At 37.5% G+C, this 27,463-nt stretch overlaps 1 protein-coding gene across 1 annotated transcript in view; it reads right to left on the minus strand.

Annotated features, from left to right (window-relative positions):
• Window positions 1-24,727, minus strand: part of USP34 (ubiquitin specific peptidase 34) — a 173,595-nt gene extending 148,868 nt beyond the window's left edge. Inside the window, 7 exon segments of the mRNA XM_052649828.1 lie at window positions 3,584-3,645; window positions 5,146-5,338; window positions 8,840-8,907; window positions 20,535-20,684; window positions 20,841-20,891; window positions 24,630-24,691; window positions 24,694-24,727. Of these exon segments, the coding sequence (XP_052505788.1) occupies window positions 3,584-3,645; window positions 5,146-5,338; window positions 8,840-8,907; window positions 20,535-20,684; window positions 20,841-20,891; window positions 24,630-24,691; window positions 24,694-24,727 (620 nt within the window).
• Between the last annotated feature and the right edge of the window lie 2,736 nt (window positions 24,728-27,463).

The following is a 27,463-nucleotide window of genomic DNA, read 5'->3' on the forward strand; positions in this document are numbered from 1 at the left end:
TGCTAAAACAAGAAAACAGAGCATCACTTTATATGACTTTAGCTGGGAATGTGCATGTTGGGAGACTTTCTTATTGCTCTGTGCATTTTGGCAAGATTGTGAAGAACCACAAGTATTGATTTGGGGGTTACAAATAAATTGTAGCACACAGGCAAATTAATAAAAACAGAATCCACAAAATGAGGATAAAGTGAAGTAAGAGACCTCAATGCCCTACTTTTAATAAAAGACTGGAACAAGTAGATAAAAAATCAACAAGGATACTGAAGACAAACATTACAAATTCACTAGACCTAAAAGACACCTATAGAACACTCCATACAACAGCTGAATAAAGTCTTCTTAAGCACACATGAACATTCTGTGGTACAGATTGTATGTTAATCTGTAAAACAAGACAAATAACCCAACTAAAAACTAGGCCAAAAAGTGAACAAACAATTCACCAAAGAATAAACAGAATGGCAAATAACCATATAAAAAGATGCTCAACATCACTGGTAATTAGGCAAATACAAATTAAAGTCATAATGAAATGACACTAACACCCACTATAGTGGCTATAATCAAAAATACAGGTAAAAACAAGTGTTGATGAGATTGGGGAAAACTGAAACCTTCATATATTGCTAGTGGAAATATAATACAGGAATGCTGGAAAACATTTTGACAGTTTCTTTAAAAGTTAAACATAAAATGACCTTACAAACCAGCTAATCATACCTACATATCTACCAAGAGAAATGAAAACATATGTCCACAAAAAGACTTATAAACAAATATTTAAAGTAGCATTATTCATACTAACCAAAAAGTAGAAACAATCAAAATATCCATTAATTTGGTAAAAGAATAAACAAAATGTGATAAAGCTACATAATGTAACACTATTCACCACCAAAAAGGAATGAAGTAGATTCACACCACAACATGAATGAACCACAAAATAAACAGTGTAAGTGAAAGGTGGCAATTGAAAATAAACACTATCATATGATTCCACTTACAGCAAACCCCTAAAATGGGCAAATCTATAGACAAAGATTATTAATGGGGCTGGGGATAAGAATGGGGATTGACCCACTGCTGGGCATACACACCGAGGAAGCCAGAACTGAAAGAAACACGGGTACCCCAATGTTCATCACAGCACTGTTTACAACAGACAGAACATGGAAGCAACCTAGATGTCCATCCGCAGATGAATGGATAAGAAAGCTGTGGTACATATATACAATGGAATTAAACAGAATGCATTCGAATCAGTTCTAATGAGGTGGATGAAACTGGAGCCTATTATACAGAGTGAAGTCAGTCAGAAAGAGAAACACCAATACAGTATATTAATGCATATATATGGAATTTAGAAAGATGGTAACGATGACCTTATATGAGAGACAGCAAAAGAGACACAGAAGTAAAGAAGAGTCGTTTGGACTCTGTGGGAATAGGCGAGGGCGGGATGATTTGAGAGAATAGAACTGAAACATGTATATTATCATCTGTGAAACAGATCGCCAGCCCAGGTTCGATGCATGAGACAGGGTGCTCAGGGCTGGTGCACTGGGATGACCCTGAGGGATGGGATGGGGAGGAAGGTGGGAGGGGGGTTAGGGATGGGGAACACATGTACACCCATGGCTGATTCATGTCAATGCATGGCAAAAACCACTACAATAAAGTAATTAGCCTCCAATTAAAATAAACAAATTAATTTTAAAAAACAAACAAACAAAAAGAATGGGGACTGACCTAATTCCCTGGCAGTCCAGTGGCTAAGGTTCTGAGCTTCCACTGCAGGAGGCATGGGTGCAATCCCTGGCCAGGGAATTCAGATTCCACATGCCATGGTACAGGAAGGGTGGAGGGGATACAACTGACTACAAATGCGCAAAAGGGATCTTTCTGAAGTGATATAAATGTTCTACAATTGGACTGTGATGAAAGTTGTACAACTCTGTAAATTTGCTAAAATTCATTATAAAAACAGGTGAGTTTTATGATATGTGCATTATCTATACCTTAATAAAACTGCTTAAAAAGACAGACACAATTTACAGGCTCCAACAATGTTTATCACACTTTTTGAATTTGTTCCAATCTTTCCACACTGTACAAACTCTTCTCTTCCCAAATTAAAATATCTCTACTAACTATTCCTCAAAACTTTTATCCCCTCCCTCCTAAGCATGTCTTTAGTATGTATAAACTTCACACATTTTTTTAATGGAATTCCTTCTTACTCTCTATCCACAGGAACATAAAAACCTACCCTGTACATGTAGGGTTACTGCACTGGAAGACTTTTAATTTGTCTTTTTGCAGGGATGGGGAGTGGTTACTTCATTGGCAATTTTAAAATTATCTTAAAGGCAGTCTGAAGGGGTACAAGGGGATGCACTGAGGTGTCAAAAGGGAAATACAGACATGTAGTTTAATATACATTGGATATAATCTACTTACCATCTTGACTGTGTGAAACAGTACTCCAGTATGAACCACAATTTATAAAGCTACTACCAATTCTGGGCCACACATTTTAAAGGGACTTAAACTGACAAAGAATGTTGCCAAAAGTGAATGACTTGCCTGGCCATATATCTAATAACCGTAATATGTGAAAAAAAAAAGTACAGGCATAGCCTCTGGTTTCCAAACTCATGAAGGGATGGGTTCAACTGAAATTAGCTCCACAGAGCAGAACTAAGATCAATGCATAAAAGTTATAGTAAACCAAAAATATGACTCATTATATCATGACTAATTTTCTAACACCTTAGAACTATGTAACTCAGGAATTCTCTGGCGATCCAGTGGTTAGGATTCCACACTTTCACAACCAAGAGTATGGGTCTGATCCCAAGTCAGTGGCTCAGAAGTAAAGAATCTGCCTACCAAGCAGGAGACTTCAATCCCTAGGTTCTGGAGAACCCACTAGAGGAGGAAATAGCAACCCACTCCAGTATTCTTGCCTGGGGAATGCCATGGACAGAGGAGTATGAGGGGCTACAGTCCATGGGATCACAAAAGAGTCCAACACAACTCAGCCACTAAACAACCACAGGAAACTAAGATTCTGCAAGCTGTGCAGTCGCACAGCAAAAATAAAACTAACGAACTCTGTTAAAGCAGAAAATAATACTACCCAACTGAGATTTTAAAAAATGACTTCCATACTGGATGAACAACTAAATAGAATATTAGAAAAATAAGCATTTCTAAGTACTTTAAAAAGCTGTAGGTTATAAAAACTACTTTTCATACATGAGCATCATGAAATTGGTTTTTCCAAAAAAAAAAAAAAGTGTTAAATGAGAGCTTTTCCTGCATCAAGTGCAGTTTCCAAAAACTATCAGTACCATATTCTTTACTATTAAGTTCTCCTGTATAGTCTCTCTCTGTATTTTGTGAAAAATAACACTATATGTTTAAGTGTTGCAATATATTTCTCTGAAAGCTTATTAAAGGCTATACCACAAGGCAAAATATTTCCAGTGAACACTTCAAATCAAATAAAGCCAGTTATATTTATCATATAAATAGCTACACACTGAAATAGTGTACTTATGCATAAATTACTTACGTTTCTGTGTCTGATACCAATGACTCATTATTGCACACATCATTGAAGGTGTGAAGCTGATTCTATACAGAAAAGAAACATATTTTTCCAAAATTATTATTGCATGTTAGCAACTGGCAAGAAACACAGTTTGATGTATTTGATATGTAGATCAGAAAGCAATAATCAGATCAAAATTATAAAATATAAGATCATCAGATATATACTTCCCAATTAGCCTATTTTGTTTATCGTTTTTAAACATGAATTCATTCCACAAGCAATACTTGGGCTTTATTTCACTGAGAATGTTAGAAAAAAGCTGAATAAGGGGAAAAAAAATCACAAAAATTTAATGCAAAGCAGCAAGTAATGTGTCATTGTGTGCACGCCAAGTCACTTCAGTAGTGTCAGATTCTTTGCTACCCCATGGATTGTAGCCTGCCAGGCTCCTCTGCCATGGGGATTCTCCAGGCAAGAATACTGGAGTTGATTGCCATGCCCTCCTCCAGAGGATCTTCCCAACCCAGGGACCAAATCGCCATCTCTTATGTCTCCTGCATTGGCAGACAGGTTCTTTACCACTAGTGCCACCTGAGAAGCCCAGTGAATTTCAAGAAAGGCTTCCTAGACCTATACTTTTAAGATTTGATTGGGGAAACTGCCATTGTTATCTACATTTACAGTCTAATACATGGGTAAAATCTAGCCACTTCAGAATAAATACACTATAAAAACAGGTAGTAAATATAAAGGAGTAAATCTAATACAGACCTCTGTAAACCAGAGTAAGCATATCCATTCTGAAAAATGCAGCTAACTACTTAGCTCTAAGCAAATTGTCACGCAAGAAGACAGATTCAAGAACACCAGATTCTTGCCACCGCTCCTCTGAGAGAAGCTAATAATATGTCTTTCTCACCATTTAAAACAGTATTTGCTACTGTGCAAACCAAAAGTTTCTGTTAGTCAAATTTGGCCTATGGCCCAATTATCTGTGGCTTCTACCTGAAATGAATTAGTTACTTATAATCTTCCATTCTTTTTCTCCCTGAAAACACTGCTTTCTAAATGTAAAAAACTGAACAGCTAGGACTTCCCTGGTGGTCCAGTGGCTAAGACTCCATGCTCCAAATGCAGGGGGCCTGGGTTCAATTCCTGGTCAGGGATCTAGATCTCACATGCTGCAACTAAGATCTGGCACAATGAAATAAATAACAATCAATGTTTTTTTAAAAAAAGAAGGGGAAAATTTTACAAAACTATATATATATATATGTATACATATATATGTGTGTGTGTGTATATATATATATATAAACTGAAGGAGTTAGACCTGGAAATCAAAAAGACCTGAGGTATAAATCCTTCTAAGTCCCTGCATCTTCACATTTAAAATAGGAGGAAAGAGAACACATAAGAAATGATCTCTAAGGCCCACACAAAGTAATGCACTTAAAGTCCTTAGCACAATGCCGAGCATGGCACAGGTGGCTCCATAAGCAGTAGGTATGATGATGATGATAATGACAGCCTGAGAAAGCAAACAAAAAATTACCAAAAATAAAACAAAAATAGCTTACAGTTATCTGACTTAGTCCAGCCAACCTCATAGTCAAAGTAGGTGACATAAAGTACTTAAATGCAAGATCTAGGCTTTCTTTATCAAAGCACAACGTCGTGTCCAATGGTTCTTTCACTGTGCTCCACATTAAGTCAGCCATGTTGCGAGCCGCACTCTGCCTTAACTCCTGATCAGAGAGCTTGCATAAATACCTGAAATGATTCAGAAATACAACATACACAAAAACTTGCAAACTATTTCTTAATCCCACTTAAAAATTTAATAATATTCCTTTGCTCCCTAACTTCAAAATGTTTAGTACAGTAGAACCTGACATCCTGGGATTAACATCCCCAATTTAAACTATTTCTAAGTGATGCTTCAAGGATTGCGACCTGTGGCAATGTGTCCTTTGCTGAGAGTTCAACATGAATCAGAAACTGCAAAGTCCAAAACAACATAGAAGGAGGGTGGAGGGAGGGAAGGAGGAAGAAACTACACAGAGACAAGTGCTTTAACATCAGATTCCATACCTGCACCTCCAATAAAGCTTTCTATTCTCTAATACCTGTCATGTATACAGCTCTTGCTTTTAATAAGTTTCAGTTAACTTCATACAAACAACATATCTACTTCCTGACACAGCCAAAATCCTTCAAAATGTATACATTTTAAACAGCATTATTTGGGTTTCAAAAATCACAATCCACTGGTTTTCCTCTCAGGCCCTATCTATATTATTTGGTTGGTTCCTCCTCCTCTACCCAACCTTTCAACATTACTGCTCCTCAGGGCTCATAATGGATTGCAAAAAGACTCCATATCCCTCCCATCACTTCATACAGCAGTCTTTGCAATGTGACTTTGCCACACTTCTATCAAAAGTGTCATTTCTCTATTTCCTTGCACCTGAACTTTGCCATGAAAGTACCTTTGGCCAATGGCACAAAGAAATGTGACACAGCAGAAGCTTAAAAGCATTCGGGCTTGCTTTCTATTGCTGGGAACTCTTCAACTACTAAGAAAATGGACTCAGGAAAGCCTACTGGATGAAAGACACATAGTTAATGCCCCAAATAAAATCCAGCCAAATGCCAAAATATATATGAGCACCTCTCTCCACCCAAGACCAATCCACCTGCCAACCACAAGGCAAACGAATGAAGTTATCTATCCTATAGCATCCAGGTCCAGCCAAGTCAACACAGATCAGAAGAGCTAACCAACCGGACACCTGTGAGAAATGATAAATGGCTGTTATTTTAAGCTACTAGTGCTTAAAACAGTGCTGGGTGTTTTCTTACACAGCAAAAGCTACCTGATACAGGCCTCCATCCTAGATTCACTTCTATTCTCTTTCTACATTTTCTCCCTAGATGAGTTCATTTATTTACTCCAGACGATTCTAAGAGTGATTCTTTATGCTGACAACTCCTAAATTAATGCTGTTGTTCTAAATTACATGCTTTTACTCCCAATTTCCTACTGTCACTTAAATGTCCCACAGGCATGTAAAACTGAAGTCTTTAAACTCTCCCAGTCTTTCCCATCTCAGTTAATGATACTAACTGCAATAAGAGGAATCAAGGAGAAGAGGGTTAAGTGTCATCCACTATGCTATCCCTTTTCTTAAAACCCCACAATCATCAATCTTATTGCTTTCATTCTCAACTATATCCAGTGAATCTGCAAAACATAACAATAACCTTGTACAAGTTTATTGCTTATCAACAATCCTAGAACAAGTATCCATAATTTCTTTCCATGACTACTGCATTAACTTTTCAGTTGGTCTCCCAGCTTCTCCTTCAATCCTCCTATAATTTATGAGGCAATTTCCAAGCTACTGAAAGGCCAACCTGATCTTTTAAAACCCACTATGAGGGCTTCCCTGGTGATCCAGTGGTTAAGAATTCATCTGCCAATGCAGTGGACACACTTTCAATCCCTGGTCCAGGACGATCCCATGCTGCCAGGCAACTGAGCCCTGTGTGCCACAACTATTGAAGCCTGTGTGCCTGGAGCCGGTGCTCTGCAGCAAGAGAAGCCCCTACTCCCCACAACTGGACAGAGCCCACAGGCTTGAGGCAGTGAAGACCCAGCACAGCCACAAATAAAATAACTAAATCTTTTTAGAAAATTAAGCTATTAAAAAAAAAAAATCAGGATTCATCTACTTAAAACCCTTTAATAGACCCCACTGCTAAAAGTAAATTCAAATTCCTTGCATCAGCTTGACGGTCCTAAATAATTTTATCAATCATATCATAATCGAACTTCCCTGTACATTATTCTCTACCAATCTACTTCTAGTTTTTTAATGTCATATTCTTTCCAACTTCAAAGCCTATGCCTTTATGTTCCTTCTAGCTGAAATATGTCCTTCTAATTAATATCTGATGAGCAGATTCATGTTCTTCAGATGTCACCTTTCTGAAAGGCCTCATATTCTCTATCACCTTATATCTTTTCTTGCACAGGATTCAGCATTATCTGATTCTTTTCCTGATACTTTCTCCAATAACTTAGACAGTAACTGGAAAACAGTAGGCACTCAAATTTTTGCTAATGCAAGAATAAGAAAAATTATAAAGAACTCTTAAATATTATCAAGTAACACAATCTGAGAACACCAACAGCATACATCCTACATTTAAACAATACAATTTTTTCTCTATCTTCATCGTAGGTTTCGTTCATACCTAGGGACTTACAAACCACAAGTATCACTTGCTCCTCAATGAGACCTTCTCCATACCCAGTTACCAATCATGACCCACCTTCTAGAACTCTCAATCCACTCTTGTCATTATTTTTCTCTGTAGTACTCATGAATTTATTTTTTATTTTTTAATTAATTTATTTATTTTAATTGGAGATTAATTATAATATTGTAGTGGTTTTTGCCATGAATCAGCCATGGGTGTACATGTGTTCCTCATCCTGAACCCATCCTCACCCCCCACCTCCCTCCCCATCCCATCCCTCAGGGTCATCCCAGTGCACCAGCCCTGAGCACCCTGTCTCATGCATCGAACCTGGGCTGGTGATCTGTTTCACAGACGATAATATACATGTTTCAGTGCTATTCTCTCAAATCATCCCACCCTCGCCTTCTCCCACAGAGTCCAAAAGACTGTTCTTTACATCTGTGTTTCTTTTGCTGTATCACACATAGGGTCATCATTACCATCTTTCTAAATTCTATATATACGCGTTAATATACTGTATTGGTGTTTTTCTTTCTGACTGACTTCACTCTGTATAATAGGCTCCAGTTTCATCCACCTCATTAGAACTGATTCAAATGCATTCCTTTTAATAGCTGGTATTCATGACTTTCTAATGGACTCTATTATTTTTATTGTGTACACAGACTATACAAAGGAGGTAATTTTTCTTCTCTGCTATATTCCCTGTGCCTATAAAACTTCGTATGTATTTGCTTACTGAATAAATATAGCTGAATATCATGGAACCACTGTTAATCTCTCATTTTTTATACTGATGGAAAAAAATTCCAACATGAATTGCTTAAAAGTAAACATTAAATACAAAAATACATATGTTCATTAAAAACTATAAATTGTCAATTAAATTTTCTCTGGAGAAAGTGAATACAAAGGAGTTTCAAACAATATAATTCTGTACTATTATATGAACAGTTTAAACACTACTATGTTAACAAGGAGAGAAAAGTTTTTTAAACTTACCTGATAACATATGTCCTAAAAGGAATAATGTGCTGCATGACAGCAGGGATATGCAGCCATATTCTAATCTATAAAGAAACATAAAAGCAATATTAATGTATAATGAATATATGAAATACATGTCTTTAAGAACAAGAACATTTAGTATTTTGCTACATCTAAAACCTAAATATTTTGTAAAGGATAAACTAAGAAATATGACTGAACACATACAAGTAGTTTAACCTATACATTTTTAATACATATACCTAAAAAAAACCTGAAGAATTACTATCAGCATCTTGATAAAAAGGGAGAACCATCAACCCAAGAAGTATCTTACTACCTGCTATTTTATACCTCTTTGCATGGCAGCAACCCAAATACAATAGAACTATATGATCTTTTCATAAATCATCTTAGGTTTTAAATCATGTATTTATTTATTTATCAGGCTGTGTTGGGTCTTAGTTGCGGCACTCCAGCCTCTCTCCAGACGCGACACACAGGCTCAGTGGCTGTAGTGCAGATGACCTTCCCCATGGCATGTGGCATCTTAGCTCCTCGACTAAGGATTGAGCCCATGTCTCCTGTGCTGACAGATGGATTATTAACCACTGAGCCACCTGGAAAGCCCTGTATGTCAATTACACCTTAAATTTTTTTGAAAAATGACAAGGAGGCAGAAGTTGCTTTACCACATAACAAGATTTCTTTAAAAGAAGCAGAAATTAAGATAGTATGAAAAACAGCACAAGACTAATTAAATAGACAAATGGAACATACTAGAAATCTGAGACTATGCTCAAGAAGACACATAAAGATACTTGATTTATGACAAAATGATGCTGCAAAACAAAGAGGAAAGAACTGTCTTTGCTACAAAGTGACAGGACCAGTAGTTGGCTATATGAAAAGAAAATGAATCCTAATCCCTCACATACACCACACACATTCAATTACCATGGAATTACAGGTCAAAATGCAAAGTAACATAAAAAAAGTTCCAGAAAATGGAAAAACATCTTCATAACCTGAGAATAAGATTTTTTTAACCAATAATGAAAATATTAACCATAAGGAAAAAATTTCTTATAAATTATACATCATTAAGATTAAAAGCAATCCTTAATGAAAATCCAAATTACAATGAGCTGTCACCTCACATAATTCAGAATGGCCATTATCAAAAAGACTACAGATAACAAATGCTGGAGAGAGTAGAGAAAAGGGAACCTTCCTGCAGCACAGGTGGCAATGTAAATTGGTGAAGCCACAATGAAAAAGTCTAGAGATTCTGATAAAAACTAAAAATAGTTATCACATGATCCAACAATCCCACTTCTGGACATACATTCTAAAAAGAAAGAAAAAAAAAAACCTCTAATTCAGAAGGATACATCCATGCCCAATGTCCATAGGAACACTATTCACAATAGTGAAGACACGGAAGTAATCTAAATGTCCATCGACAGACGAATGAATAAACAAAACGGGATATACACATTTGTTGCTGTTGTTCAGTTGCTAAGTACAACTCTTTGTGACCTCATGAATTGCAGCATGTCAGGCTCCCCCTATCCTCCACTATCTCCCAGAGTTTGCTTAAATTCATGTCCACTGAGTTGATGCGGCTATCTAACCATCTCATCCTTTGCCGTACCCTTCTCATTTTGCCTTAAATCTGTCCCAGTATCAGGGACTTTTCCAATGAGTTGGCTCTCTGCATCAGGTGGCCAAAGTACTGGAGCTTCAGCTTCAGCATCAGTCCTTCCAATGAAAATTCAGGGTTGATCTCCTTTAAATTTGCCTGGTTTCATATCCTTGCTGTCCAAGGTCTTCTCCATCACCACGATTTGAAAGCATTAATTCTTCAGTGTTCAGCCTTCTTTCCTGTCCAACACTCACACCTGGAGACTACCAGAAAAACCGTATCTTTGACTATGCAAACCTTTGTCGGCAAAGTGATATATCTGCTCTTTAATACATACACTCTCTAGGTTTGTCACAGCTTTCCTTCCAAGGAGCAAGCATCTTTCAATTTCATGGGACTAGTCACCAGCCACAGTGATTCTGGAGCCCAAGAAGATAAAATTTGTTTCCATTTCCACTTTTCCCCCTTCTATTTGCCATGAAGTGATGGGACCAGGTACCATGATCTTAGATTTTTTACAATCAAATTACAAGCCAACTTTTTCATTCTTCTCTTGCACCTTCATCAAGAGGCTCTTGAGTTACTCTTCACTTTCTGACATTAGAAGGATATCTGCATATTGAGATTGTTGATATTTCTCCTGGCAATCTTGATTTGAGCTTGTCATTGATCCAGCCCAGCATTTTGCATAATGTACCCTGCACAGAAATTAAATGAGCACGGTGACAATATACAGCCTTTTCATATTCCTTTCCCAATTCTGAACCATTCCTTTGTTCCATGTCTGGTTCTGTTGCTTCTTGACCCTCATACAGGTTTCTCAGGAGACAGGTAATGTGGTCTGTTATTCCCATCTCTAAGACTTTTCCAGTTTGTTGTGATTCACAAGTCAAAGGCTTTAGCGTAATCAATGAAGCAAAAGTAGGTATTTTTCTGGAATTCTTGTTCACAGCACTTTAACAGAATCATTTAGCATTTGAAACAATTCAGCTGGAATCTGTCACCCCCACTAATTTTGTTCATAGTAATGCTTCCTCAGGCCCACATGATTTTACTCTCCAGGATGTCTGGCTCTAAGTGAGTGGCCAAACCATCTTTGTTATCAGGTGATTAAGACTTCTTGCATAGTTGTGTATTCTTGCCTCCTCTTCTTTATCTCTTCTGCTTCTGATAGATCTTTACCATTTCTGTCCTTTATCAGGCCCATCCTTGCGTGAATGTACCCCGATATCTCCAATTTTCTTGAAGTGATCTCTAGTTTTTCCCATCTAATTGTTTTCCTCTTTCCTTGCATTGTTCATTTAAGCCGGCCTTCTCATCTCTTCTTGCCATTCTCTGGAACCCTGCATTCACTTGGGTATATCTTTCCCTTTCTCCCTTGCTTTTGGCTTCCTTTTCCTAAGCTATTTGTAAAGCCTCCTCAAACACAAACAGCCTTCCTGCATTTCTTTTTCTTTCGGATGGTTTTGGTCACTGCCTGCTGTACAATGTGACAAACCTCCATCCATAGTTCTTCAGGCACTCTATCACATCTACTCCCTTCAATCTATTTGTCACCTCAACTGTATAATCATAAACAAGTTGATTTAGGTCATACCTCAACAATCTAGGGGTTTTCCCTACTCTCTTCAATTTAAGCCTGAATTTTATAAGGAATCCATAATCTGAGCCACAGTCAGCTCCAGGTCTTGTGTTTGCTGACTGTACTGAGCTTCTCTATCTTTGGCTGCAAATAACATAATCAATCTAATTTCAGTACTGACCATCTGGTGATGTCCACATGTAGAGTCTCTTGGGTTATTGGAAAAGGGTTTTTGCTATGACCAGCATGTTTTCTTGACAAAATCTCAGCCTCTGCCCTGTTCATTTTGTATTCCAAGTCCAAACTTGCCTGTCAAACTCCTGACTTCCCACTTTTAATCCTACTTCCTAATCCCTATGACAAAAAGGACACCTTTTTTTGGTGTGTGTTCCAAAAGGTCTTGTAGGTCTCCACAGAACCAGTCAACTTCAGTTTCTTCAGCATCAGTAGTTATGGCACAGACTTAGATTCCTGTGATGTTGAATGGTTTGCCTTTGAAACAGAGACCATTCTGTCATTTTTAAGACTGCAACCAAGTGCTGCATTTTGGACTCTTATTAACTATGAGGGTTATTCCACTTCTTTCAATAGATTCTTACCTACAGCAGTAGATATAATGGTAGATATAATGGTCATTTGAATAAATTTGACCATTCCCATCCATTTCAGTTCACTAATTCCTAAGATGTCAATGTTCGATCTTACCAATTCCTCCTTGACATATCCAGTTTACCTTAATTCATGGACGTAACATTCCAGGTTCCTACGCAATACACTTCTTTATGGCATCAGACTTTATTTTTACCACCAGATGAGCATCATCTGAGCTCACCACATCTCACCACAATTGAGCATCATTTCTGCTTTGACCTAACCACTTCATGGAGAAGGCAATGGCCACCCACTCCAGTACTCTTGCCTGGAAAATCCCATGGACGGAGGAGCCTGGTAGGCTGCAGTTCACGGGGTTGCAAAGAGTTGGACATGACTGAGCGGCTTCACTTTCACTTTTCACTTTCATGCACTGGAGAAGGAAATGGCAACCCACTCCAGTGTTCTTGCCTGGAAAATCCCAGAGATGGCGGAGCCTGGTGGGCTGCCGTGTATGGGGTTGCACAGAGTTGGACATGACTGAAGTGACTTAGCAGCAGCAGCAACCCCTTCATTCTTTCTGAGCTCTTAGTTAATTGTCCTTTGCTCTTCCCCAATAGCATACTGGACATTCTAACCTAGGGGGCTCAGCTTACGGTGTCATACCTTTTTGCTTTTTCATACTGTTCATGGGGTTCTCCAGGCAAGAATACTGGAGTGGATTCCCATTTCCTCCTCCAATGGACCACATTTTCTTTGAACTCTTCACTATGATCCGTCCATCTTGGGTGGCCCTGCACAGTGTGGCTCATAACTTCATTTATTTACACATGCCCCTTGGCCACAAGACTATGATCCAATAAGTGGGGGTTGTGTGTGTGTATGTGTATATAATATATATATGATAGAATATTACTAAACCATTAAAAAAAAAACAACTTGCAATTTGCAGCAACATGGGAATGGACCCAGACATTATCATACATAGTGAAGAAAGTCAGGCAGAGAAAGACAAATTCTATATGATATCACTCATACACAGAATCCAAAAAAATAATACAGATCAACTTCTGTACAAAATAGAACACTTATGGTTACCAAAGGGAAAGGTGAGAGGGAGGGATAAATTGGGAGTATGAGATTAACATCTACTTCAGCTTCACTGACTATGTGAAAGCCTTTGACTATGTGGATCACAAAAAACTGTGGAAAGTTCTTTAAGAGATAGGAATATCAGACAACATTATGTTTCCTGAGAATTCTGTATGTGGGTCAAGAAGCAATAGTTAGACTCTTACATGGAACAACTAACTGGTTGATAAGTAGGAAAGGAGTATATAAAGGCTGTATACTGTCTCTCTACTTATGCAACTTCTATGCAGAATACATCATGCAAAATGCCGGGCTGGATAAATCACAAGCTAGAATCAAGACTGCCAGAAGTACCAACATCCTCAGATATGCAGATTATACCACCCTAATGGCAGACTGTGAGGAGGAACTAAAGAGCAGCTTGATCAAGGTGAAAGAGGAGAGTGAAAAAGCTGGCTTAAAACTCAACATTTAAAAAAACTAAGATCATGGCATCTGGTCCCATCACTTCATGCAAATAGAAAGGGAAACTGTGAAAGCAGCAACAGACTTACTTTGGGGGGCTCCAAATCACTGCAGACTGTGACTGCAGCCATGAAATTAAACGATGCTTCCTCCTTGGAAGGAAAGCTATGACAAACCTAGGCAGCATATTAAAAAGCAGAGATATCACTTTGCTGACAAAAGTCTGCATAGTCAAGGCTACGGTTTTTCCAGCAGTCATGTACAGATGTGCGAGCTGGACCATAAGAAAGTCTGAGCACCAAAGAATGGACACAAATTTGAGCAAACTCTGGGACACAGTGAAGCACAAGGAAGGCTGGCGTGCTGCTGTTCATGGGGTCACAAACAGTCAGACACAACTGAGCAACTGAACTACAACAATGAGATTAACAGATACATACCACAACTTAGATATAAATAAGGGCTTATAAACAATAAGGACTTCCCTGGTGGTTCAGTGGTAAAGAAGTTGCCTGCCAATGCAGAAGACATGGGATAGATCTCTGGTCTGGGAAGATCCCACATGCTGGAGAGCAACTAAGCAAGCCCTTGTGTCACTACATACATGAGCCCATGTTCCACTGCAGCCCACTCACCCTAGAGCCTGTGTATCAGAACAAGGGAACACACCACAACGAGAAGCCAGCCTCAACTCACTGCAACTGCAGAAAACTGCATGAAACAACAAAGACCCGGCACAGCCAAAAATATCAATAAACAAAAATTTTTTAAAATAAACAGCAAGGATTTACTGTATAGCACATGAGACTATGTTCAGGATCTTGTACTAACCTAAAGTGAAAATGAAGCTGTGTACCTAAAACTAACATAATATTGTAAATCAACTATTTGTTGTTTCAGTTGCTAAGCTGTATCTGACTCTTTGCGATCCCATGGACTGTAGCCCCCCAGGCTCCTGTCCATGGGATTTTTCAGGCAAGTGGATTGCCATTTCCTTCTCTGGGAGGTCTTCTCAACCTAGGGATCAAATCCACTACTACTGCTGCGTCTCCTGCATTACAGATGAACTCTTTACCACTGAGCCAGTTATATTAAAAATAATCATCTTTAAAAGATACAAGAGAATGGAAAGCAAAACCAGAGTTGAAGAAGGTATTAGTAATCCATGGATGTTAGGCAAAAGACTTGTATAAAGAACATACCAGGAATCTCCATATATCAGTAGGGGAAAGGCAAACAATTTGATTTTTTAAATGAATTTAATAAACCTGAACTGACACTTCTCAAAAAATATTCAAATGGCTAATAGCCCATGAAATTCTGTTCAATTTCTTTAGTCATTTAAAAATTCAAAAGGAGACCATAATGAGACACCACTACTCATTCATCAGTAGTAAGAACACTAGATGTTTGCTTGGATATGGAGCAATGGGAAACCTCAATCCCGGTAGAGGTATAAATACAATCACTTAGGGAAATCTTAACATTAATGTGTAAGAGTGATTTTATGTATAACTTGTCATCAACAAATTCCACTACTAGATATATATCAAAATAAAACACATGCATATATGCACCGAAAGACATGTAAGAGGTTGCTGACAGCACATAACTATTAATAATCTAAATGTCCAACACTAGTAAAACAGATCAGTGGAAGTGTATTTTAAAAGAGTATTATACAACAATGAAATTGAGCTACTTCAGCTATATTCAATCTCAATTTTAAATAAAACTAGCCATACATGAGGAGAAGGCAATGGCAATCCACTCCAGTACTCTTGCCTGGAAAATCCCATGGACTGAGGAGCCTGGTGGGCTGCGGTCCATGGGGTCGCTACGAGTCAGGCACGACTGAGCGACTTCACTTTCATTTTTCACTTTCCTGCATTGGGGAAGGAAATGGCAATCCACTCCAGTGCTCTTGCCTGGAGAATCCCAGGGACAGAGGAGCCTGGTGGGCTTCTGTCTATAGGGTCGCACAGAGTCAGACACGACTGAAGCGACTTAGCAGCAGCAGCAGCCATACAAAAAAAATGCATTACGTGTAATTTCATATACATGGTTCGGTTCAGTTCAGCCACTCAGTTACGTCTGACTCTTTGTGACCCCATGGACTGCAGCACGTCAGACTTCCCTGTCCATCACCGACTTCCAGAGCTTGATCAAAGTCATGTCCAGCAAGTCGGTAATGCCATCCAACCATCTCATCCTCTGCCTACAATTTTTCCCAGCACCAGGGTCTTTTCAAATGAGTCAGTTCTTCACATCAGCTGGCCAAAGTATTGGAGTTTCAGCTTCAGCACTGGTCCTTCCAACGAATATTCAGGACTGATTTCCTTTAGGATTGACTGGTCTGATTTCCTTGCAGGCCAAGGGACACTCAAGAGTCTTCTCCAACACCACAGTTCAAAAGCATCAATTCTTTGGTGCTCAGCTTTCTTTATAGTCCAACTCTCTCATCCATACATGCAGTGAAGTGCAGTGAAAGTCCCTCAGTCGTGTCCAACTCTTTGCAACCCCACGGACTATAAAGTTCATGTAATTCTCCAGGCCAGAATCCTGGAGTGAGTAGCCTTTCTCTTCTCCAGGGGATCATCCCAACCCAGGGATCAAACCCAGCTTTCCCGCATTGCAGAAGAATTCTTTACCAGCTGAGCCACAAGAGAAGTCCTTACATGACTACAAGTCATCCATACATGACTACTGGAAAAACCAAAGCCTTGACTAGTCGGACCTTTGTCAGCAAAATAAAGTCTCTGCTTTTGAATATGCTATCTAGGTTGGTCATAGCTTTTGTTCCAAGAAGCAAACGTCTTTTAATTTCACGGCTGCAGTCACCATCTGCAGTGATTTTGGAGCCCCAAAAAATAAAGTCTGTCACTGTTTCCATTGTTTCCCCACCTATTTGCCATGAAGTGATAGGACCAGATGCCATGATCTTAGGTTTTTCGAGTGTTGAGTTGTAAGTCAACTTTTTCACTCTCCTCTTTTACTTTCATCAACAGGCTCTTTCGTTCTTCTTCACTTTCTGCCATAAGGGTGGTGTCATCTGCATCTCTGAGGTTACTGGTATTTCTCCCGGCAATCATGGTTAACCATACATGGCTAACAAGGGACAAAACTAAATTATAGTATTTAAGGCTATAAGCTTAAGTAATAAAACAGTAAAGAAAAGCAAGAAATAAAAATATGAATTGTGTTTACCTTTAAGGGCAAAGAGATGGGATAGTGACTTAGAGGAATCATACAGGAGGCTTCTGGGGAGTTAACAGTATTTTGTTTATTGGCATAGTAGTGGTTAGAAGGGTAGTGATTAGAAGGGTATTCACTTTGATAAATCATAAACCTTATTCTGTGCACTCTTCTGTTTCAATGTGTATTTCAAATTTTTTTTAAAAGGTTAACACATTCAATTATATACAAGATACATTAGATGAAAATAGGTACAGTGATACCTTTTATTTGCAGATAAAGACATCAACAAATAAAAGTGTAAATGAAAATGACAAGGGAAAATGTCAACACTGGAAAGAAATTTTTAATAGAAAGAGCTACCACTTGTTGATCCCTTAATATTCTCATTCCGATAGATGAAAGGAGTGAAGTTTATAATGTAATCAAAATTAGATAAAAAGTGGGCTTCCCTGGTGGCTCAGTGGTAAAGAATCCGCTGCCAATGCATGAGACACAGGTTCGATCCTAGGTCCAGGAAGATCCCACATGCTGTGGAGCAACTGAGCCCATGCCAAGAGAAACCACTGCAATGAGAAGCATGGAAACTGCAACTAAAGACTAGCCTCCACTCATCACAGCTAAAGAAAAGCTACACACATGCAACACAGCCAAAAAAATTAAAAAGTAAATAAATTTTTTAAATAAATAAAAAGTATTAAATAATACTAAGCAAACAATACCAAAAAGATAGTACAACAGAACTACAATTCAAGCCCAGAATTCTCTGTAAAATCTACATTCTTTATACTATTATAATGCAAAATATTATAAGAATCAAATTCCAAACACTATTAATCATATAATATAGGTTCTTCTTTCCTTACTGTTAGTGCAGCCAATAAATAAATAAATAAATAAATAAATGAGACTTAAACCACCAGGGTTTATAATTTACAATGCTCCACTAAAGGAAAACTACTCTGCTCTGAATCAATTTGTATGTGACAAGAAAATTCTGAAATTTAAAGGCCTAAAAAGTGATGTCTATTTCAACTGCTTAAACTGATCACTAAGTGCTTTCTATAAACTTCAGGCAGAGTGGTCAAAACCACAAGAAAGGTCAGAAATCATGCCAAAACTCATACTGCTTTAAATGTCAAAACTCTGAAAAAAATTAACTACAGGGTCTGCAGAAAACATAATTACCAAAAAACCCTGGAATTTTAAACTCCTAATTGCACCAAAGTATTAACTGTATTTAGAAAAACAGAATGAAAAGGGCAAAATCAAAAAATATTTTCTTATGAGGAAACAGTGCCAAATGATAGTTACCTATTCAAGTTATAAAATCTTTGGTTGGAAAGTACATTATGTTACACTCTCAGGAAAAAAACACATCATTTTAGTATCCAAACAATTACATTATTAATTAAAACAGTATGACTAATTTTAACTCTGGTTTAATGGTCTCAGTTGAGCTCTAAGATTAATGTTATGCAAACTGACAAGAGCCCATAGTTAGCTGTCACAAAAAGGCTGAGAACAGAAAACTGAAAGAGAATTCAAACTTTTTCTCTAGTAAAGGATTCCTTTTAAAGAGAGTAATAAATTAGTCTTTAATAAGACTTCTATAATAGATTTTAACCAAGAATTAGTAAAATTATTTCAAGAAATAAATTTAATGAAGGTAATATTCCTAAGGAAAATAGTTGATAAATTATTTTGTGAATTTTTGATATCAAACTCAGTCAAACACCTTGTCTAAATTTATTACAGCTTAAAATTAAAATGTCAACACAGGATTCACTCAAAATTTTACTTTTTCCTCTTTCTACCAAAGGAAGCCAAAATGAACAGGACTTCCTTTCAAACAAAGTCAATCAGATTAACAGAATTAAGTCTTAATAATAGCTACAATAAATAACAGCGATCAGTAACTAAGTACTTACTATTTGTCAAGTTCTATTAATAAGAATTTTAAATCTATCTTAAAACCTCACCACCATCTTTAAAGGCAGATCACCATACTTATCATTCCCATTCTACAAATTAAAAAATTGAAGCTCAGATTTAGAATTCAAACACAATTGTTAATCCAAATGCCAACTATGAACTCAAAGCGTATATTCCTAACCTACAAAGCTACATTGCCGTTACAGGTAGTATTTTCAACCTATCCAAGGAACCAAGGAATCTCAGGGCTAAAAATGGTTCAAATATGGAAGTGCAAGTATCCAAAACATTTTAGAAAGTCAGTGTCCTTTCCAGTGTACTTCTACGCTGGAAACAATGAAACAAAGTTATTTTGTTGGGTCTTTTTTACACCTTGTATTTTTATTTTACATACACACTTGAAATATTTCAGAGTAGTTATTACTTACGGTGACTCAGTTAACACAAGAATTCTGGCTTTGGCAAAGTTAGATTTAAATTTTACTGTACAATTTTTTAAAATGATGACCAAAATAAAAGGTTATTTCAGGTTAAATTTTAATATACAGACAACAAAAAATATTTCTGTTTCCCCACATATTGTGCTTCACAGTATCTGACTGAAGAATTATCTTCTTTACAAACGCAAAAGAAATGTTAGCTTTTCACCTGTAATACAGAGGGAAGTCAAACACACTGTAATAAAGCCCTGGGCTAGGCTAACCGTTATTTAAGAAACCAAAAACCATAAACAGTCAAAAATTTACCAGTACAAAATTCTAGACAAGGAAAGCTAAAAATCAGACTGTGCAAAGCTATCCATGTTATCTTTTAAACAAAAGAGGTAGATAAATTTGTGATTTTACTTAAATTCATTAATTTTTTCTGGGGATGCCACACAGCTTGTGAAATCTTACCTCTCCGACAAGGAATTAAACCCAGGCCATGCACTGAAAGCACTGAGTCATAACCACTGATACAAATTTTAATTTACTTTAGTGAAGACTGAAAAAAAGAAAAAGATTTCTATACTCAACTTTTTCAAAGTATAATCCAGAAAAAAAAAAGAGGAGTATTATACATAACAGATCACTCAAAACCTTTTTCTAGACATATAAATGCATGTTATTAATATAATAGGCTTTGTTCCCAAGATTAAAATCAATAATCAATTAAAATCAATAATCAATTAAAATTAATAATCAATTTCAAACAATACTTACATTAGACACAACTGTAATAAACGCATGTGCTATCAGAAATGGTAAAGTTTCAGGAGTTCCATATTCAAAGCAGTCCTTCATAAGGGAAAGGCCATTTTTTCCACAAAACAAACATACATAACGAAGCAAATGCAATGGTACTTCTACATCCTGAAGAAAAAAATAAAACTATTTTTAAACTTATGAGGTAATTTTCATTTTATTACCAATACTGGAAAGATACTGGTCAGACATAAACTCAGACATGTATGAACAAAATAATAAAGATTTCCATAAATCTAAAAATGAAAAAAGATAAGCACTTACATTCATATCACAGAATGCCCCTAAAATGTTGCTTTCTTGGGTTGATATATCCTGATTAAGAAAAAGAAAAAAAAAAAGGTAAATGAAATTCCATCACACTATCACATGACAATCTTTTAAAACCACAAATTTTTAAGGACCGATTTTATAAAAACTCAGATTTTACAACTATTACTTTTCATGAACAGTAGTATTCCAATAGAAGTTAATATGATTCAATTCTAAACTATACTTTAACTCTTCTCCAAAGGAATCGAACTAAGATGGACTAGAATAGGTGAATTTAACTCAGATGACCGTTGTATCTACTACTGTGGGCAGGAATCCCTTAGAAGAAATGGAGTACCTATCATGGTCAACGAAAGAGTACTTGGAACACTCTCAAAAATGACAGAATTATTTGTTTGTTGAATGGTTCTATGAAGACCTACAAGACCTTTTAGAACAAACACCCCAAAAAGATGTCCTTTTCATTATAGGGGACTGGAATGCAAAAGTAGGACGTCAAGAAAACACCTGGAGGAACAGGCAAATTTGGCCTTGGAATACGGAAAGAAGCAGGGCAAAGGCTAACAGCATTCTGCCAAGAGAACGCGCTGGTCATAGCAAACACCCTCTTCCAAAAACACAAGAGAAGACTCTACATAGGGACATCACCAGATGGTCAACACCAAAATCAGACTGATTATATCCTTTGCAGCCAAAGATGGAGACGCTCTATACAGTCAGCAAAAACAAGACCTGGAGCTGACTGTGGCTCTGATCATGAACTCCTCATTGCCAAATTCAGACTCAAATTGAAGAAAGTGGGGAAAACCCCCACTAGACCATTCAGGTATGACCTCAATCAAATCCCTTATGATTATACAGTGGAAGTGAGAAATAGATCTAAGGGACTAGATCTGATAGACAGAGTACCTGATGAACTATGGATGGAGGTTCGTGACATTGTACAGGAGACAGGGATCAAGACCATCCCCATGGAAAAGAAATGCAAAAAAGCAAAATGGCTGTCTGGGGAGGACTTACAAATAGCTGTGAAAAGAAGAGAAGCGAAAAACAAACAGGAAAAGGAAAGATATAAACATCTGAATGCAGAGTTCCAAGGAATAGCAAAGAGATAAGAAAGCCTTCTTCAGCGATCAATGCAAAGAAATAGAGGAAAACAACAGAATAGCAAAGAGTAGAGATCTCTTCAGAAAATCAGAGGTACCAAGGGAACATTTCATGCAAAGATGGGCTCAATAAAGGACAGAAATGGTATGGACCGGACAGAAGCAGAAGATATTAAGAAGAGGTGGCAAGAATATGCAGAAGAACTTTACAAACAAGATCTTCACGACCCAGATAATCACACGATGGTGTGATCACTCACCTAGAGCCAAACTTTCTGGAATGTGAAGTCAAGTGGGTCTTACTTACAAAGCATCACTATGAACAAAGCTAGTGGAGGTGATGGAATTCCAGCGGAGCTATTTCAAATCCTGAAAGATGATGCTGTGAAAGTGCTGTACTCAACATGCCAGCAAATTTGGAAAACTCAGCTGTGGCCCCAGGACTGGAAAAGGTCAGTTTCATTCCAATCTCAAAGAAAGGCAATGCCAAAGAATGCTCAAACTACCATACAATTGCACTCATCTCACACGCTAGTAAAGCAACGCTCAAAATTCTCCAAGCCAGGCTTCAGCAGTACGTGAACCATGAACTTCCAGATGTTCTAGCTGGTTTTAGAAAAGGCAGAGGAACCAGAGATCAAATTGCCAACATCCGCTGGATCATCGAAAACGCAAGAGAGTTCCAGAAAAACATCGATTTCTGCTTTATTGACTATGCCAAAGCCTTTGACTGTGTGGATGATAATAAATTGTGGAAAATTCTGAAAGAGAAGGGAATACCAGAACACCTGACCTGCCTCATGAGAAACCCATATGCAGGTCAGGAAGCAACAGTTAGAACTGGACATGGAACAATAGACTAGTTCCAAATAGGAAAAGGAGTACATCAAGGCTGTATATTGTCACCCTGCTTATTTTACTTATATGCGGAGTACATCATGAGAAACACTGTGCTGGAAGAAGCACAAGCAGGAATCAAGATTGCCGGGTGAAATATCAATAACTTCAGATATGCAGATGACACCACCCGTTATGGCAGAAAGTGAAGAGGAACTAAAAAGCCTCTTGATGAAAGTGAAAGGGGAGAGTGAAAACGTTGGCTTAGAAAGCTTAACATTCAGAAAACTAAGATCATGGCATCTGGTCCCATCAATTCATGGCAAATACATGGGGAAACAGTGGAAACAGTGTCAGACTTTATTTTTTGGGGATCCAAAATCACTGCAGATGGTGACTGCAGCCATAAAATTAAGACACTCCTTGGAAGCAAAGTGATGACCAACCTAGACAGCATACTGAAAAGCAGAGACATTACTTTGCCAACAAAGCTCCAGCTAGTCAAGGCTGTGGTTTTTCCAGTGGTCATGTATGATGTGAGAGTTGGACTACGAACAAAGCTGAGTGCCGAAGAATTTTTGCTTTTGAACTGTGGTGTTGGAGAAGACTCTTGAGAGTCCCCTGGACTGCAAGGAGATCCAACCAGTCCATCCTAAAGGAGATCAGTCCTGAGTGTTCATTGGAAGGACTGAATCTGAAGCTGAAACTCCAATACTTTGGCCACCTCATGCAAAGAGTTGACTGATGGGAAAAGACCCTGATGCTGGAGGCATTGGGGGCAGGACGAGAAGGGGACGACAGAGAATGAGATGGCTGGATGACATCACCAACTCAATGGACATGAGTTTGTGTAAACTCCAGGAGTTGGTGATGGACAAGGAGGCCTGGCGTCCTGTGATTATGGGGTCACAAAGAGTCGGACACAACTGAGCGACTAAACTGAACTGACAGCTTCCATTTTGCCTTCCCGGATCAATGCTAAAACTATCGTGTAAGGAAGCCAAGCTACCCTAGTAAAGAATGAGAGGTCATGCAGAGAAAAGTCCAAGGAGCCCTCAGGAGCAGCCAGCACAATCAGACATGTGAACGAGACCATCTTGGACTCTCAAACCCATTCAACTTCCAAAATTAATGCATCTGCGTTAAGTGAGGCCATACAAAAACCAGCAAAGGAATTGACCAGGCAAGCCATGGAATCATGAGAAATAATCACTATTGTTTTAAGCCATTATTACAATACATTATCACATAACTCTTTCAATTCCTACTATCTGGAGAAATAAATGCCATTATCTAAATAAACCTAAGATGGAAAAGCTTGTATAAATATCACTAGTGGGGGAGAGAGGGAGGGAGGGAGGGAGGGAAGGAGGGAGGGATAGAAAAAAAATCACTAGTGGAATAAGTAAAGCATTTTGAGTGCAAAAGAAAATAATTACAGATAATTTATCAAGCATTTTTTCTTTATAAAAGGAATTCCAAATTCTGTTAACCTACATTTCTAAGAATGAAATCCCATGTTCTTCTTTTTCCTCAATTACTAGTTTTTGAAAGGCACAGTAAGTAGAGCATAGGTATACATTAGCAAAATATCTATCACTGATAGTTTAATTTTTATGAGTTCAATTTATAAATCTTTCCCTAGAACTACACTGAGCAAATGTTCAACACAAGTCACTACAGAAATGCTCTGAAGAAATCCCAAATAATTTTCATAAGTGATTTTTATAATTTTCCATCAATAATGACTATCTTCATATTTATTCATAAGTGAGAAATTACCAACATAACCATGACTGGGTATTACTTAAAATTCGCAATACCTGTTTTTACATACCTCTATAGTAGGATGAGTATTATGCTTGTAAGCAGTATATAAGGGAAACTGAATCTGAAAAATTTTTGCCACACACAGTAAGAGTTTTTCCTTCTCATCTGTACTCCACAAACTAAAAGGATCAGAGTTCTTTGAAGATTCTTCCTCAGTCAGATTACAAATTCTTGTAGAGTTTGATTTTTTTTCTATTGATTTTTGTCTTTCTGTACTTCCTTCATTACATTCTCTTTCTATAGTCTGTGGTTCTTCCGCTTGATTACTCTCATCTTGCCATGTGGAATCTATGTTGATAGTAGTACAATGTTTACAAAGCTGATCTCGGAGCACTTGAACTTGGGCAATCACTAAGTTAATAAGTGCACACACTACTTGGTTAAAAATCTCCAAATGCTTATACTCTTTGAAGCAGCACAGACATTGCCTACAAGAGAAAAAAAAATTTTTTAATTAATAAATGCTTCCTAAAGAGGCAACAATTATATCCTTCTAAAAAACAGTATTAAAAAAGTAGATACTGAAGTATTTTTTTTTTCAAATAATTGTTATTTCCTCCCTTCTGATAGAGTAGCACTATAAAAACTTTAAAAGATAGCATCACACCAAAAACTGATACTGGTAAAAAATCACTAGATTGACAGCTATCATCTTCAGTTTTATATTTTATCTATCCCTCCAGACTTCTCTTCCCTTGTAGCTCAGTTGGTAACAATCTGCCTGCAGTGCAGGAGACCCAGGTTCATTCCCTGGGTTGGGAAGATCCCCTGGAGAAGGAAATGGCAACCCATTCCAGTATCCTGGCCTGGAAAATCTCATGGACAGAAGAACCTGGTGGGCTTCAGTCCATGGGGCTGCAAAGAGTCGGGCACGACTGAGCGACTAACACTTACTTACTTATCCCTCCAGACAAATAACTATTTAAGAACAAGAATTACGGCTGTATCTTTGCTTCTCTAAGTAGTAAGTACTCAATGCATGTTTAATAAGTTATTACAAAACTGACTATAATAAAATACCTTGTTGGTAAACTTGACTCATTATCTTACATAAGGGGTTTTGCTGTCAACTAATAAAAAAAATTACATTTTGGGGGGGAGAATGGGTAAATGAATATGTACAGCTGAATCCCTTTGGTGTTCATCTGCAACTATCACAACACTGTTCGTTAATCAGCTATCCACCAACAAAAGCTTCTTTAAGTTACATTTTAAAATAATTTGCAGGGGACTACCCTGGTAGTACAGTAGTTAAGAATCTGCCTTCCAAAGGGAGGATGCAGGTTCAATTCCTGGTTGGGGAACTAAGATCCCACATGCCACAAGAAGCCCCTGCACCACAATGAAGATGCAGCACAGCCAAAAAAAAAAAAAAAAAAAAACTGTTAAATAAAAATAAAAAAATAATTTTCTTGGGATTTTCCTGAAGTCCAATGGTTAAGACTCTGTGCTCACACTCTGCTCAGGGAACCAAGATTCCACATGCCAGCTGTGCAGTAGCCAAAAATAATAATTTACTTGAAGGCTATTTAGAAGGACATTCCTACCCTATCTGGCAGATCAAAAGTGTTTAGGAATAACACACACACACACACTTACTTCAGTTCCAGTAAAAAACAAGAATAAAAATAATAAGAGTCTAATTATTACACATAATTATAGTTCTCTCAGACATATTCAGTTAGAACAATGTCTAGCATTTATAGATAATCAAAGGGGTCTGGTGAGTCAATAAGTAAATGATACACAAGCACCACGTTATAATGTAACCAAACACAAATGACAGTTAAGCGACTATCACAATTTGCATCTATTTATCAAAACAAATCAAAACTCTTATTGTACCAAAAAGATCACCAACTTCCTGTATGGCCATGTAAGAATAATTTCACTTTCTCTAGGTGTGGAAGATTTGAAGTATATCCACAATTCTTTAACACTCTTCCCTTTAAAAAGGGAAGCCCAATTTTCCTCCTCTTGAATGTGGACCGGACTTAATGACCAATGAACGGAATGTGGCAGAAGTGACAATGTGTGACATCTAAGACTAGGTCATAAAAGACCTTGCTTCTGCCTTGCTCTTTTGGATCACTTAACTCTGAAGGAAGCCAGCTAACATGTAAGACACTCAAGGAGGCCAAAGCAAGGTCCACATAAGAAAAAACTAGCCTTCCACTAGCCACCCATTTGCCAACCATGAAAGGGAGTCAACTTAGAAATAGATCCTCCTGCCTCATGTAAGGTCATGACTACAACTGGAACCAACCAACTAAACCACTTCCAAACTCCTATTCATACAGTGATTGATGACAAATGTTTATAATTGAGATAATAAATGTATCTCTCAGGATAATAAATGCTTGTGTATTTTTTTTTCAATTATTTATTTGGCTGTGCCAGGACTTAGCTGCAGCATGGGGGATGTAGTTCCATGACCAGGGATCAAACCCAGGCCCCTACATTGGGAGCACAAAGTCTTAGCCACTGGACCACCAGGGAATTTCCTATTGTTATTTTTAAAACACTAATTTAGGAGTACTTTGTTACACAGAAATACATAAATGATATATCAGGACTATTTTCTAGATGGCAAAATGAAAGGAATTTTATCTCTAAGGCCTCCTCCATCTTTAAGTTCTATAATATTATAATATCTACAAGAAGAAAAATAAAGACATTTATCAACATTTTTCTGATGAATAGCTTCTTTCTTTAGGTTTAGGAAAAACCAAGGTCAAAGGGAAGAATCATACATTTGACTATCTTTAGTGAAAATGGCATCTTGAGTTTCTCCTCAAAAAACAAACTTCAGATCAGGTTTCAGATCAGTAAAGCCAAACA

This window comes from Budorcas taxicolor, chromosome 11 (genome assembly GCF_023091745.1).
Source record: "Budorcas taxicolor isolate Tak-1 chromosome 11, Takin1.1, whole genome shotgun sequence".
In the NCBI taxonomy this organism is placed as follows: Eukaryota; Metazoa; Chordata; class Mammalia; order Artiodactyla; family Bovidae; genus Budorcas; species Budorcas taxicolor.